Consider the following 14644-nt stretch of genomic DNA (forward strand, 5'->3'; position numbering starts at 1 on the left):
CTTCTGCAGATCTTGCTAAATATCAGGCTGCAACAGGGTGACATGCAGGACACCCGCCCTCAACAGTCAGAATTGCCCACCCCTGGTGTAGTGGTCAGTACTCTGGACTCTCGCCCAAGCAACCTGAGTTCAAATCCTGGTTAGACCTGAAGTATTTTATCATGGAAACATTTGCATCAAGATACAAGAAAGAACATGTCACAGAGTACAAACATCACCCCCCCCCCCCCTAACTGAATGAGAGGCCTGGTCCTGAGGTCTGCCAAACAATACTATTTCATTAAGGAAATATTGACATTTTTTCAAATTATTTGGGGCAATTTAATCATTAAATCACAGCAGGGGTTGTATTTTCCTGATATCGCTTGGGACAATGCCAGCAGCATTGTGACCTTCTACCGCTTGACCATTGAGAGCATTGTGACATATTGCATCACAATATGGTTCTCCAACTGCATTCAGGAGAATGTAAGAGGGTCTAAAGAGTTGTTTTCATGCAACATATTTAGTAGAAGGTTTTCAAGGTCTTTGTCTAAAAAAAAGAAAAGCACTCTGAATTATTTTTTATTGTTTATTAACTGTAACAATCAAAAGAAAAACTGCAATGATAACACTCATCAGTTTACATGTTTTTCCCTTGACGTTTGCTTTTACACTGAGTGAAAAAAAAGAATGAAATGGCCACAATTTGCATTAGGTCATCAAACAAAAGTAGCACTGATTTACTGACATTTATATCATTAAAAAAAAATAATCATAATAAAAATAAGAAGTCAGTTACACGCCTGTTTGGAAATATTTCTGAAACATCATGTGGGTAAAACAGAAAATTGGTCTTTGGGCACATTAAGGAGCGCAGTCCTCCAAAGTAAAAACGTCTTGTCCACGCAGTTCCAGCTGTCTACAGCAGATGATGGTAAAAGTGTCCCCTTTCATTCCTGGGCTGGAACATTTATATCTTCACAGTAGCACACTAACATTTGGAGGCTATTGTCGAAAGCGGCACAGGCACTTAAAAGACGCTGACGTACAATCTGGTACAACAGTCATGCAGTGATACAACGTGGCTGACATGACTGTGAGGTAATAATTAATATACATAAGAGCTGAATAAAACATGGCCTACTTTGATCCAGCAAGTTTCACGGCAAAAAAAAAACAACCCCAGAAGATCCCAGTTTTAGTACCCGTGCAACAGAAATAAAAGGGAACCGACTTTAGCATCAGATTGTATATATATACAGTCTTATAGAAATATACACATCTACCAACACATCTTTTCTACAATGTGGATTTGTCTTGTCACATCTAGCTATCAAGCTTGTCCACGGTTTTTGCGGGTGAAGGCAAAGCCATCCAGTTTGCATAAACACTATCATTGGCATATCTTGTAAAGACTGGATTAGTGGCATCATGTCTGTTGAGCGGTACCGGGCTCTTCTCGGGCCAGTTCGGGTATGACATGCCTAAAAATGAGAACACATCATTTTTCTGCACTCAATGAAAGATAAGCAGCGTGCAGACAGCAAGGCTTTTAAATCAAACTCTGCAGTGGCCAGGCTGGAGAGGGTGAGAGAATAAAATAAAAAAAAAGCTGACAGACGTGTCTGTTATGGCTTCATGGCTATTTCTTTGTAACGAATCAAGGCATCTGTTAATATTGCATTTGCAACCTGTACATTCTGTATTTTTATCTGAGTGACATCACCAAAGAGTTGCACTCAAAAGCCTTACTGTTTCTCCATCATGGAATCGATTAATAGACATGGAATAAAGTGAGGAAAATTTAAAGACAATCTGAAATTCAAACCACAAGTTGTGATTGATTCAGCGAGGACCTGTTTCAAATGCCCCAACAAAAGGAGGACCAAAAATAAGTTGTTTTTTAAAAAAAATGTAACATACAAATAAAATGGTAATGAAGGGGGGAATGGTGTTTGTTGTATAAATTAAAATGTCAGTATTTACAAAATTTTTGGTCAATTTTCCTGTACATTAGAAGCAGGTCCAAATCAAAAAAAAAAAAAGCAAGACAACAGATAGTATTTCACGGAGCTTTTGCAATTTACGATGAAATGGTCGGGAAGAATCAGCAAAAAAAGGCATGCCCAGATCACAGTCACTCACACTTGCCTATAGAAAGCCAAAACATAACTCGAGAGCCCGTTTGCCCTTGCTTCTAAAATCGAGTAAATGCATGGGAAATTCTACCATAGAGCTTGTTTTCAATCCATGTGGAGGGGAGGGTTCGAGGGATAGGGGCGTTATTACAGTCCACAAGTGGTGTGTCCTCTTCAGAGAGCGCGTCATCGTACAGCAGGGCGTCAGCAGGCGTGGACGCTGCCAAGTCCAGATAATCCTGACAAAAGCAGATCAAGGTGTGATTAAGGTGATTGGATGAGGTGGGTGGGCGGAGTTTCTTTTTTCTAACAACATTAAAGTGGCAAGAAGAGGATATCGATATGATATGAAGTCCTTGTTGACTAAAATAAAAATGAAGCACATTTGCTTTTCACCATACCCGACTTTTAACCATCATCTTCTCCAGTTCTTTGCTGATGTCGGAGAACGTCGGCCTCTTGTCCGATTCTTGTTTCCAGCATCGGCCCATGAGGTTATACCTGCAGAGGATTTTTTTTTTTTTTCAAAATTGCTTGGATGAATATTATTTGATTTGGAGATATTGTCGAATTACAAAGCCGAGGGCTCACATTTCTTCGGAGCAGTTCTCCGGTCTCTCCATCCTGTATCCAGTCTTCAACAGGTTAAAGAGGCGCTCGGGTGCAATGCCCGGGTATGGATTACCTCCTAATGTCACAATTTCCCATAAGAGCACACCAAAGGACCAGCTGGGAAGAAAGGAGAAACATCTTAGTCAACACCGAGTCAGCATAATAGCTTCGATAATGAAGCATCAACTTCAAGATGTACTCACACGTCACTTTGGGTCGTGTAAATGTGATCAAACAGGGATTCTATCGCCATCCATTTAACAGGTATCCGACCCTTCAAAAAAAAGCCACGAGATTTTGGAGTGAGTTCAAAGATTATGTTTAAAGTTGTTATTTTCATCTTCACCTTGCTTCTCTTAACATAAGAGTCCTCCTCATAAACATCTCTGGAGAGGCCAAAGTCTGAGATCTTCATCTTCCTTCCCTCTGCTACGAGCACATTTCGTGCTGCGAGGTCCCTGTGAACAAGCTGTTTGACCCCCCCCAACCATAAAAAAATAATAATCTTATAACACATAATCATAACATATCATGAAGATACCACAAAAAGTCCAACCTTCATTTCAGCTAAATACTGCATGCCTCTGGATATCTGCCATGCAAAGGAGATCAGGTCACCCATGGTCAGCGCCCTGTCGTCTGGGTTCTCCAAATAGCTGGAGTTTCGGTTGGCGTCCATTCCCATGAAACTCGGGCCAACTTTCCGGCTCTCGCGAAGGAAGTTGCGAAGTGACCCAAACTTGGCATATTCCACGATCAGGTACAATGGACCTATTCAGAGGAACACAGTCTTCACACTCCATGCACCACAGCGGCTGTGACTGAGGAACTCTGCTGAGGTCCTACCATCTTGGCTGCACGCGCCGTACATCTTAATGACGTGAGGGTGGTTCACTTGCTTGAGTAAAGTGAATTCTGACAACAGGTCCCGGAGCTCACTATGGGAGGCGTTTTCTATCACGACAAATGAGCCACGACATTAGGTCCACGTACAAATCCGTATTTGTTTGGTGAGAAGAATTAGAGATCAGTAGACAAATAATATTCATTTTATTTTTACTTGTCATGATGACAGGTAAGGCAGAGGTCTTACCTTTCAGCATTTTCACAGCCACGGTAGTGTAACCTGCTTTTCCTTTCAACCTGAATGCCGTCGCTTTGACGACTTTCCCAAACTCTCCCTCTCCCAAAGTCTTGCCGAGCACGAGGTTCTTCCGAGGGAATTCCCATTTGGGATCCTCCTGTTGAAGGAAAATAAACAGGATGATGTCTCACATGTATCGCAAAGGGTCACAGGTTTGAATTGAGGTGTTGCTCACAGGTATTTTAAAGGTGTCGGTCTCGATGGATTCCTGCGAGCCTCTTCGTAGGTTGTTACCGGGGAAGCTGATGGGGTAAGCCTGGGCCGGCCGGCGGAAAGTCATCTCAGCGGACGCTATTGGGGCCTTGGGTGACTTCTTGTGGTAGCGGTGGATGAAGTAGGATGAAAGGAGGATGGAAACGATGAAGGAGAGGAGCAGAATGGTGGCGATGACCGTCTTGCACATGTCGTCGCAGAGCCCCTCTGCGGGTGAGGGACAGTAGAAATTTAGTACTGAGATCAAGCAGGATAACATTTTGTGTACTGCAAAAAAAAAGGCAAAACATTTCAACTGTGTGATTGCAGTCACTCAAAGGAATGTCCAAGTACACAAAATATGAAAATCATCTGGTATGGATAAACTATTTTCTTTTGCTGCAAGGGCAAAAGATGAAACCAAGGATGCATTGAAGCACCAATAGAGTACTAAAAAAGGAAAAAAAAATGGTGTGGAATTTCGTCAAATGGTTGCACGAAAAAAAAAAACTTCATTCAGCTATTTAATTTATCTATCTATCTATCTATCTATCTATCTATCTATCTATCTATCTATCTATCTATCTATCTATCTATCTATCTATCTATCTATCTATCTATCTATCTATCTATCTATCTATCTATCTATCTATCTATCTATCTATCTATCTATCTATCTATCTATCTATCTATCTATCTATCTATCTATCTATCTATCTATCTATCTATCTATCTATCTATCTATCTATCTATCTATCTATCTATCTATCTATCTATCTATCTATCTATCTATCTATCTATCTATCTATCTATCTATCTATCTATCTATCTATCTATCTATCTATCTATCTATCTATCTATCTATCTATCTATCTATCTATCTATCTATCTATCTATCTATCTATCTATCTATCTATCTATCTATCTATCTATCTATCTATCTATCTATCTATCTATCTATCTATCTATCTATCTATCTATCTATCTATCTATCTATCTATCTATCTATCTATCTATCTATCTATCTATCTATCTATCTATCTATCTATCTATCTATCTATCTATCTATCTATCTATCTATCTATCTATCTATCTATCTATCTATCTATCTATCTATCTATCTATCTATCTATCTATCTATCTATCTATCTATCTATCTATCTATCTATCTATCTATCTATCTATCTATCTATCTATCTATCTATCTATCTATCTATCTATCTATCTATCTATCTATCTATCTATCTATCTATCTATCTATCTATCTATTCATTCATTATGAATAGCCTAGTCCTCTCAAAACCTCAATATCAACACAGATGTGACAACTCACCCTCAACATCGTCTTTTTCACAGAAGCATCTTTCCGTCAAGCAGTAACATGTCCCGTAGCCAGCCTGGATGCCATTTCTTAGACCAAGTTCATGACCTCCTGTGACAGTTTCCTCTACACAGCCACACACATGCATGTAGTCAACATTGCAACAATCTGCCATCATGACTCTTTAAAAAAAAAAAAAAGGAGATATCAGAACTTACTCGTACAGTCTTGCGGGCATATTGATGTATCTTTGCTTTCGATAGCGTCACAAAAGCTATCTGGACATGTGCGCAGGTCCGGGGAGCAGGTCGAGTAGTTTTCAGCAATTCCTGGAATAATAATCAAATTGCACATTGGATGTTTGGCTACAGTCTTTTTTTTTTTTTTTTTAAACAACTGCATGTGTACTTTTCAAATGACCTTTTTCAGTGCCTTGCCTCCACTGGCATCTCCCCATCGTCGCCCCCAGGCCTCTGGTGGACTCACAGTCTCCTCGACGTCTGTTTTCCGAGCAGGACACGAGCTGCTGACTCTCCTGGTTCACCACTTGAAAAAAGTCACAACAGACAATACTTTACTAAATGTACTGGGAAGAGGAGCAACATAAACTTCATTTTAAATGGACGGGAAGGAAAGATGAAATGTCACGATTATGTCGATAAACCATTTTTTTGCATTCGTATTCCACCTTCAGCATCCAGAATGATTCGGATCTCAGCGCTGACTTCCCCTTGTGCGTTGGCCGCCTGAGCTACAACGATGAACTGCAGATCCTGGCACTCGGCTCTTCGTAGAGACTCCGAGTCGTTAACGTAGAGGAGTCCCCACATTTCGTCAGGCGCCTGGGCGATACTTATGGCCGCATAGCAGGACAGTTCGTCAGCAGAGATGTTCTTATCGGGAACCTTGAGCTGGTATGTGACACTGAAACCATCAAACTGCTGGCAGTTTTCCACGCAGACTCTCCCAACCTGAAAAGAGGGAGGATTTGATTTGATCCATTCTGGAATGTAGCCCAAAAGTAGCAACAGTTGAATTTGAGTACCTGAGCATAAAGGGAAGCTCTCCGGGTGAGCGTGAAGATATGCGTGAAGTTCTCAAAGCGGATGTGGACCGGTAAGATGGTGACGTTGAAGTGAAGGGACACAGTTCCCTCCAGACCAGGGTAGGTGGTGTCGTTGACCAGATAGTCCAGCTGCACACTGCGATTCTCCGTCACAAGCAGGTTCCTCTTCAGGATCAGGTCTAAAAAAGCAGACACAATATTTTCATTTCTATTCTTAAAGAGACGACGCTCACTTGAGATTACTGACCGTAGTTATGAATGGTTTCTCTGACTCCATTATGAGCTGCTTTCTTTTCACTGAAGCTGCGTTTTACATCAAATGTTTCTCTCGTCCATGGGTCCGTGTTGAGCAAGGTCTCAACATACCTATTGTGACTCTGGTCTGTAGAATAGATGGAGGTCAAGTCCCGGTCAAAAATTGACAATGTGCCGTAAGTGCCACCCTGGAAAAAGACAAATGCATTGAATCAGCATTCCTACACATAAAATCTCAAATCTCGTCTTTCGTTTTCTCACTTTAGTCCGATTGAAACTGATGACGATCTCCGCCGTGTCGGTTAAGTTCACGTATGGCGCGTTATCGTCCTCGTCGTTGACAAAAACATCCAGAGGAGTGTCCAGGGTGGTGATGGCGGCCTCGGAAATAACTGTGCAAACCAGCAGGAGTCTGTAACGTTCACTCTCTTCTCGGTCTAAAGGAGCCGTCACGACCATCTCAGAGGTGTTCTGATTCACGGCGAAGGGAGCAGGTGTCTCTATTTGAACAAGAACATAACAAGACTATTATTTATAAGTTTTGATATCACAGAGAAGTAAGTTCAAATATTTTAAAACGATGCATGGTCATAAAAATCTCTATTTTGTTTTTCAAAATGAAGACAATTTGCAATTTCAGTATTGACACACGAAGATGCACAATTTGTCTTTGCGGGTCGCATAAAATGATGTGACGGGCCGTATCTGACCCCCGAGCCTTAGGTTTGCCACCAATGCTCTAACCTGATTCCACAGTGTAAGAGATGGTAAAGTTGGGGCACACGTTGAGTCTGGTGAGTCGTCGCAGCTGCATCACGGGCCCGGGGAATCTGTTCTCCATGATGTGTGGTTTGGAGATGTCTCGGTGCGGGAAGCATAACTCTTTCAAATCAGTCTGTGCACATTGTGGCATGGTGGCATTTACAAAGTCCAGGATGATCCGAGGGTTATTTCTCGTGATGCACCAGGACCTCTTGGTGAACTTGGGTAGCACCATAACAGACAGAGACAGCTTCTTCACAGACCACGAAGGTTTATCTGATGCAAAGACACAAGAGACAAGCAGGCATTTTAATCTCCAACAGACCTCTTCCTGACGATGGAACTCCTTTATCAGTATGGGAGGAGAGTCGGCAATCTAATTGAATCTTAACGTCCAGGATGCCTGACAGCGGCACTCACATAGCATGGCAAAGTCATTCTCATCCAGGGTTTTGTTCAAGGACAGCACTCCGGTGTTTGTATCCATGTTAAACCAGGAGCTGTACACGGGCCGCTTGAGCGAGCTGGACCAGCACAGGTAGAAGTGCGGCTTCTCGGACTCGCTGTCCAGCATGGCGTGGACCTGGAGGACCCGACTCCCTGCTGCCTGGCCAAGATAAATGGTCTCCTTGTACTCATTCTGAGGGAAGTACAATCCTTTAGCTCCTAGTTCAATAAAACACACAATGATAATAGTCCGGTTAGAAGACACACACACACACATCATCAGCAGTGACCCCAACACCGCCCCCCCCCCCCCCTTTCTCCATTCAGTTAGCGGAAATTGAAAGGAGGGCTCAAATGACACTTAGGCAGCTCTTTTAATGAATTTCTCATGCGGTCGATAATCGTGCGGTTTCCGATCGTCCTTGTGTTCACCTTGAGATGTTTAATTACGCCAGATCACATGATACAGAGGAGAAATGAATCATTACTTGCCAGAGGAAAGGAGAGAGTGCTATTTTGTGCTTGTAAGGCTAATCCATAATGAGCTATATGTTTTACAAGAAAATTGAGATGCGAGTGTCGGTCCTGTAATTACATCCCTGCTATGATCCCCTTTGACGACAGTGGGCGACCATTTAGGGAGCGTGCTAATGTCATTAGCAGACAGCAAAACTAGATTTTCTATTTCTGTTGGTGCAATTCAGGCCTCAGCTCTGGTTTCAGACATTGATTTAATTTCACGGGACTTAGATGACAGGAGGCTGGATTGATGGATAAAATGTTCCTTCCTGAAAGATTGTGATTCACTCAGGGTGGTTGCGACCATTTTTTGTTTATAGTGTTCCTGCAAAAAAAAAAAAAAAGAAGTCCTCTTGTTTGTCCCTCCCGTGGGATGAGCTCTAACAATTTAATTTAATTTTACGTCTTTAGATTTTTTTTTTTCAGTCACTGCCAAGATATAGGATAAATGCTAGTAAATGCATATGAGCCTACTAAAATAATTTTTTCATCATTTTGTATGCAATAAATGAGTGGAGATATTTTTAATGAACTGAAATGTTTAACCTTGACAAGACAAAATCATTGAAAAAGAACATTCTTAAATTTGTTGTCTGCTAATTAGATTATAGCCTCTAGAGGGCACTATTTTATTTTAGTAAGAGAGACCCTTGCTTGTCACATTTCAAAATGGATAAATCATTCTCATAAATCAGCAAATTGCAATAGTGCCTAAAAATGAATTATTTCTAGTCATAAAAAAACAAAACAAAAATCACATTAGCTTGAATCTGCTTTAGATACGCAACTAGAAGATCCCAGTTGCTAACCAGACGGGAGCAAAACATACAAGCAAATTTTGGCCCGATGCCACCGTGGCTATGCAACACAACTTGTTCATCTCAGTCAAAATTCAATTTCTCTCCAGGACTGAAGCCAATGAAAACAAAGTCATCAGACTTAATTGACTGGATCAAGCTGACCTCTCACGACAAATAATATCTCTGCTTTATAAAAACATGATGACTCATTATACCTCCTCCCCTGAAATGATACAAAAATGACATTTGAGTTAGAGTTTATAATACATAACAGAGCGAAATAATAATAATCATAATAATGCTCTTCCAAGAATTGAAATATCACAGTAAATTATTCCTGGAACAGGATTAGCCTTTCATATACCGCCATCATAAGAAGAACCTTCATCGTTATAAAAGCAGACACCGAGCTGCACAATCGCTCGAAAAGTAGCTGTGTCATTTTGCAGGCAATATCGTGTTTGAACAAGAGGCCTCTTGGAGCCCATTTTTATAATAGCTATTTTCTACCTCTGAGTGGCTACGCAAAAAAAAGACAAAAAAAACAACCACAACGACAACACACTCTTTGCTTGACCTTGTTGTGATTCCAGAAAGTAATAACGACCCGCGTGTCCATTTTGCCTCGTATATTATCCGCAGAAGGACAAAGGCGACAGAAGCTCATCATAATATCTACGAGATGCGTCGCAAAGTGTGTCTAGAGGTGCTGCTGGGGTGAGGACGCCCTTTCTGTTGTCCTAGACGGGAACTCAATTAGCTCAATGCGCGTTTCGACTCAGAGATTTACCAGCAATGAGCTCACGCTCAGTACACAAACATCTCAAGGAAATAATATTAAGAGTCCCATTTCAAATCCTCACTCGTCCCGCTTGCTTTGCGTGCGCACAGAGGCCATTATTTGCCAAGGTCAACAAGCTCTAGGTGTCCTTGTAAACGACTCATTGGAAAAGCAGCAGAGCAATCAATAACCGTACTAATCAACAGTGCTGCTGATTATTTTTCACTTGATGAGACTGACGGCGGCGCGTGGAAAATCATCTCACCGCACACGACAAATCCGTTACAATCGATTATCCGGCTGAATAAAATAAACAATTACACCAAAACCATCAACACCACTTATTATTAGGCAACATTAAATGGGACTGCCTGGATTCAATTAGCTAAAACGTTCCGTGTTGAGATATATAATTCCACCCATGAAAGCCATTATTGATCATATTTTAAAAGTCCCTCCTACCCCCAACATGCAGTGTTGTTTCATCATATCACACTAGAAGCTCAACCTTTATTAAATCAAGCCCGTGCTTTCAAAGCAATAAGGTGTTAGTGAGGAAATAAAGTCATTTCCTGTAACCGGGGCGAGCATTATGATATATCTGATCACTTTCCAGACAAAAGCTAATCAGGTAGTTTGGCTTTGCTGCATACCTTAACATAATAACCCATTACGCCATCAAGTAATCCAATTAGCTCAAAGAGAAGAGAAGAGCACAAGAGCCAATGGAGCATGTTCATCAGTCATCAACAAATCTAATAGAACATCTCCTTAGGGGTTAGATGAAAGTACAAATTAAGTTTTAAGAACTCCCAGGGGTCTGTCGGTGGGGAGCAAGAATGGGTCACGTGATGTTGACTTGGCGTCATTATCCTGCTTTGAGAAAACATCTCATCACAGCAGCAGTGATTAGACAATGGGCTTGACTCAAATGTACACACCAAAATAGAAATTACAAATGATAATGATTTCATTACAATTTGACATCAATTCATTGGCTTGCTTTTTTTGGTAGAAACTAATAAATAAATTGCTGATAAAATGTCATGAAGTAAGAATTTTTGATTATTCCTTGAATCTGGATTTCACTCCTAGTTGCAAATAGTGTGGAACTGGAAAATAACTTGTCAAGATCTATGTGAAACAAAAGGGCCAAATTCCCAAAGGGCAAAATCTCAGTCAACGTCTCCTTGTCGTTTCATCGCAACAAATTAAATTCTAACCATGCATGAGGAGGAAGCATGACCCATAACTGACTAAAGGATCACGCAGAGTGCCGGGGAAGCCTCCATGCAGGAACGTAAAGATTACTTCCAACAGATTATAGCTGCATGTATATTTTGATTTATTTTTGAAAGTGTGAAATTATTTTTACTTTTATTAACACCTAAAAAAAAATCCCAAATCAGAATACAAAGAGCCATTTTCTAAACCATCAACCAACTAAGTTTGCAAACAGGAAGAAGCGCTCGATCCATTAAACAATTTAAGCGAAAGTCCAGAAAAAATGAACACCTAATAAAGACCTCACGCATGCTGATATATGTAAAAGACACGCTCAACTTCTACATCATGTTTTCAAATTGTATTGAAGTGCAGTGACAACAACAGAGACAAATTGACAAGATTAATGATGCTTCCGTATTGGCAACACAAAACAGAAGCTTTACTAAATCATGTAATGTAATAAGGAGCTAAATCAAATAGCAGCATGCACCAAATGAGATTTATTGCTTTGCTGCTGCTAAAAGAGAAAGATGCTGATGAAAAACCGTGCGAGCTAGCTAGTGGGAGGAGATATGAGGGGAGGTTGTGGTTGAGGCCTCCTCGGGGATGGACAACACATTGCTGGAGGTTACCACTTGGTTACCAAAGGGCAAAGAGGGTCAAAGGTACGGAAACACGGTCACGGTGGAAAATAAACGGCTCGATGCTTTTATGTGAGAACATGCGTGGGGGAATTGATGGATGACATTCGACTGTCCGCTAAAAAGGATTCAGAAGAAGAATGCCGTGGAGTTTGCGTATCTACAAGAAAATCAATTATTAGTCAAGAAAACCATTAAGACTAATCATTAGCTAGTTACAATTTTAAGAAAGTTCTTGATGCAGCAAAAGTGCTTTTAGGAGTTTTTAGATCTTTAACCCTGCTTTACCTGAAGGTGTAAGCTGTGGCTGCTATTAACCACTTTGCGTTAATTTCCCATTTCCTCAGATTCATTACCTCAGCAAGAAACACTTCACCAATCAGTAACAAACAACCTGGAGTGGAGAGGATGTGAACCGCCATTGAATGCATTAGAAGAAAAAACATTCAAGACTCACAAATAAGGCTCACTTGATTTTCTTTCCCTCTCATTCCATTTGTACATTAAACATAAATACTTGCAGATATTTTGAATCCTCTGTTCAGTTATACGTTTTGGATTTTTTGTCCATTTAGTAGTTTTTCCTATATTGAACAGGTAAACAAATTCAATGATTGTAATCAGCTGATATGACATGCTAATATCATGATAATATTTTCTGCCATATCACCCAACCTGATTTTCCAACGTCATCATGTTGTGCTTAAGTTAACAGTTGAACCCAATTTATTTTGCACATATTTATTTATTTACATTTTAAATTTATTTTACTTATTGTCATTTTGAAGAAATATGAAAACTCAGTCATTAGTTTAATTTTGCACTTGTCAAAATGTATTACAAAGGAATCCTAAACACAGAAAAAGTTGTTTGAGTTTTTTTTTCATTTTTTATTTTAATTCTCTAATGCAGAAAGACTGTTCTGCCTTTAGTCAGAAATAAAAGAAAGGTCTTGAAAATGATTTTACTCTTGCTATCGAGTACTCATACTGGTATTGTTCTGAAAAAGGGGAAATCTAATAACAAATATGTATGTTTTAAAAAAAAAATTAATTGAGCTATATTACACGGGGAGCTTCGACAAGGAAGATGGTGTGGTTTTCATTGAGGGCTTGAGGGAACAATGAAATCAATGCGAAGCGTCATTTCAACAACTGATAACAAACTGAGCGTTGTGTTCAAACAATATTTTGCCAAGGAAAACAAAGAGGCGCTGTTTGCCCGGAAGATGTGAGCAGCTGCCGTGCACCTGCCTGCTGCTCACCTCCTTTCCTCTTTCGCTCCATTGTTGCCATTCGAGGAGATCATATTGGGTGTTTTTCAGCACCCACCTTAATTACCCTTCACTTTCTCACTCAAACCAAAACAATGACGAAAATGCCTTCTGGTATACATGTCAAGCCAATCCGGAGCAACAAACACACAGGATATGTGACGCAAACGAACATCAATCAGCCTTTGTGTGCCCCCGAGAACACCATAAAGCTGCTGTCAACATGACAAATAATCAGAGGACATTACATACAGCCATGACACCTTAAAAATGATCATGAATCATTTTAACGGCCATGCGAGGTTCTCTCGGGTGATTACCGGTCGCGCCATTTTTTTGCAGAAATGAAAAAGCATCTCCATTGAATGACCTCTGATGAAGCCATTCTGCACAATTTCCTACATCATAAAATAAAAACAATGGAGTTGCTCTCTTCTTTGAATCTATGACAGCTTCCTCCTATGGGAACACGTTTTACAAGATGGCCGAATGTGTCTGTGGGAGTTCAACTTGAACTACAGTTTGGAATGTTGGCCTGCCTTACAATCTTCATTCTAGAATATCTCAAAAATGTTGTTTCACACCAAACTCCTCCAAGCAGGTCTTTATGGACCAAGCACTTGGACACAGTCAGTGAGAAACGTCAAAATCCCCCTCCTCACTACGAAAGCATGTCTACTTTTTATTCACAGAATATACTTTGCTGTCCCACAAAGATGTCCACGCTCCTGAGCTGTGAGCCCGACTTTAAATATAGAGCGCTAGGAGCAACCATGTCGCTCCAGTTGGGCTGTGGGATTGTGAATGGGATTATGATATTATAATATATGGCTGTATTCACCACCAACATGCCATACCTCACATAACATGACATATGTACACTAGGCCACTTTATAAATAAAGCAAAAAAATACAGCATACTTTATTAAAGGCAAAACAATCTTTATTTTTTTGTTGATTGGTTAATTGATTGAACCGTTCACTTCAAAACATGCAGAAGAAGAAAAAAAGAAAAGAAAAATATACATGTAAGATTCTGGAACCTGAAAAAGAACAATTCCATTTGAAATATTTATTTGTAACTATAAGTCCAGTTTTAAACCAAATGTTACATGTTTCAAGTACTTTTTTAAATAAGCACCTAACTTTTTCCATCTTGGAAGAAAACAAGTAGAAATGCTGATTCTTACCTCTCAGCAGCATCCACAGCAACAGCAGCAGCAGTGACGCGCCGTTTCCCCGTGACAAACCACAACTTGAGCCCATCTTCATCAACCATAAGTGAAAGTTGATGCATGCAAAGGCAATTCACACACTGTGGAACTATAATAAGAATGAAAAAAAAAAAAGATAGAATGAAAAGCAACCAGCGCGCGTGTCCCGCCTGGCCGCCACTCCGCGTCGTGCGTATCCGTGGATCCAGCGGTGCGGTGCGCTGCGGTGCGTTCAGGCTCCAAAGTGGCTGCAAGAGCTGCTGGGCGGAA

General features: G+C 40.5%; 1 protein-coding gene across 1 annotated transcript; it reads right to left on the reverse strand.

Moving 5' to 3' along the window:
* Positions 1 to 617: 617 nt before the first annotated feature.
* Positions 618 to 14623, reverse strand: ret (ret proto-oncogene receptor tyrosine kinase). Its single transcript, XM_061284402.1, has 20 exons — positions 14351 to 14623; positions 7893 to 8138; positions 7455 to 7748; positions 6972 to 7210; positions 6703 to 6898; positions 6435 to 6634; positions 6078 to 6360; positions 5810 to 5935; positions 5608 to 5718; positions 5402 to 5515; positions 4052 to 4296; positions 3826 to 3973; positions 3579 to 3686; positions 3289 to 3503; positions 3079 to 3201; positions 2936 to 3006; positions 2712 to 2849; positions 2522 to 2621; positions 2212 to 2359; positions 618 to 1466 (listed from the first exon to the last, which is right to left on the reverse strand). Exons 1-20 carry the CDS (start codon positions 14430 to 14432, stop codon positions 1309 to 1311), a joined length of 3345 nt encoding a protein of 1114 aa, XP_061140386.1. The 5' UTR covers positions 14433 to 14623; the 3' UTR covers positions 618 to 1308.
* Positions 14624 to 14644: the final 21 nt, after the last annotated feature.

Source organism: Syngnathus typhle, linkage group LG8, assembly GCF_033458585.1.
Source record: "Syngnathus typhle isolate RoL2023-S1 ecotype Sweden linkage group LG8, RoL_Styp_1.0, whole genome shotgun sequence".
NCBI classification, from domain to species: Eukaryota; Metazoa; Chordata; class Actinopteri; order Syngnathiformes; family Syngnathidae; genus Syngnathus; species Syngnathus typhle.

Coding starts and splice junctions, on each gene's coding strand:
- ret (XM_061284402.1), bottom strand. CDS start 14,432: ATGAAGATGGGCTCAAGTTGTGGTTTGTCACGGGGAAACGGCGCGTCA. Junction 7,211..7,454: donor CTCTTACACTGTGGAATCAG/GTTAGAGCATTG, acceptor TTGTTCAAATAG/AGACACCTGCTCCCTTCGCC. Junction 4,297..5,401: donor TGAAAAAGACGATGTTGAGG/GTGAGTTGTCAC, acceptor CCTCACCCGCAG/AGGGGCTCTGCGACGACATG.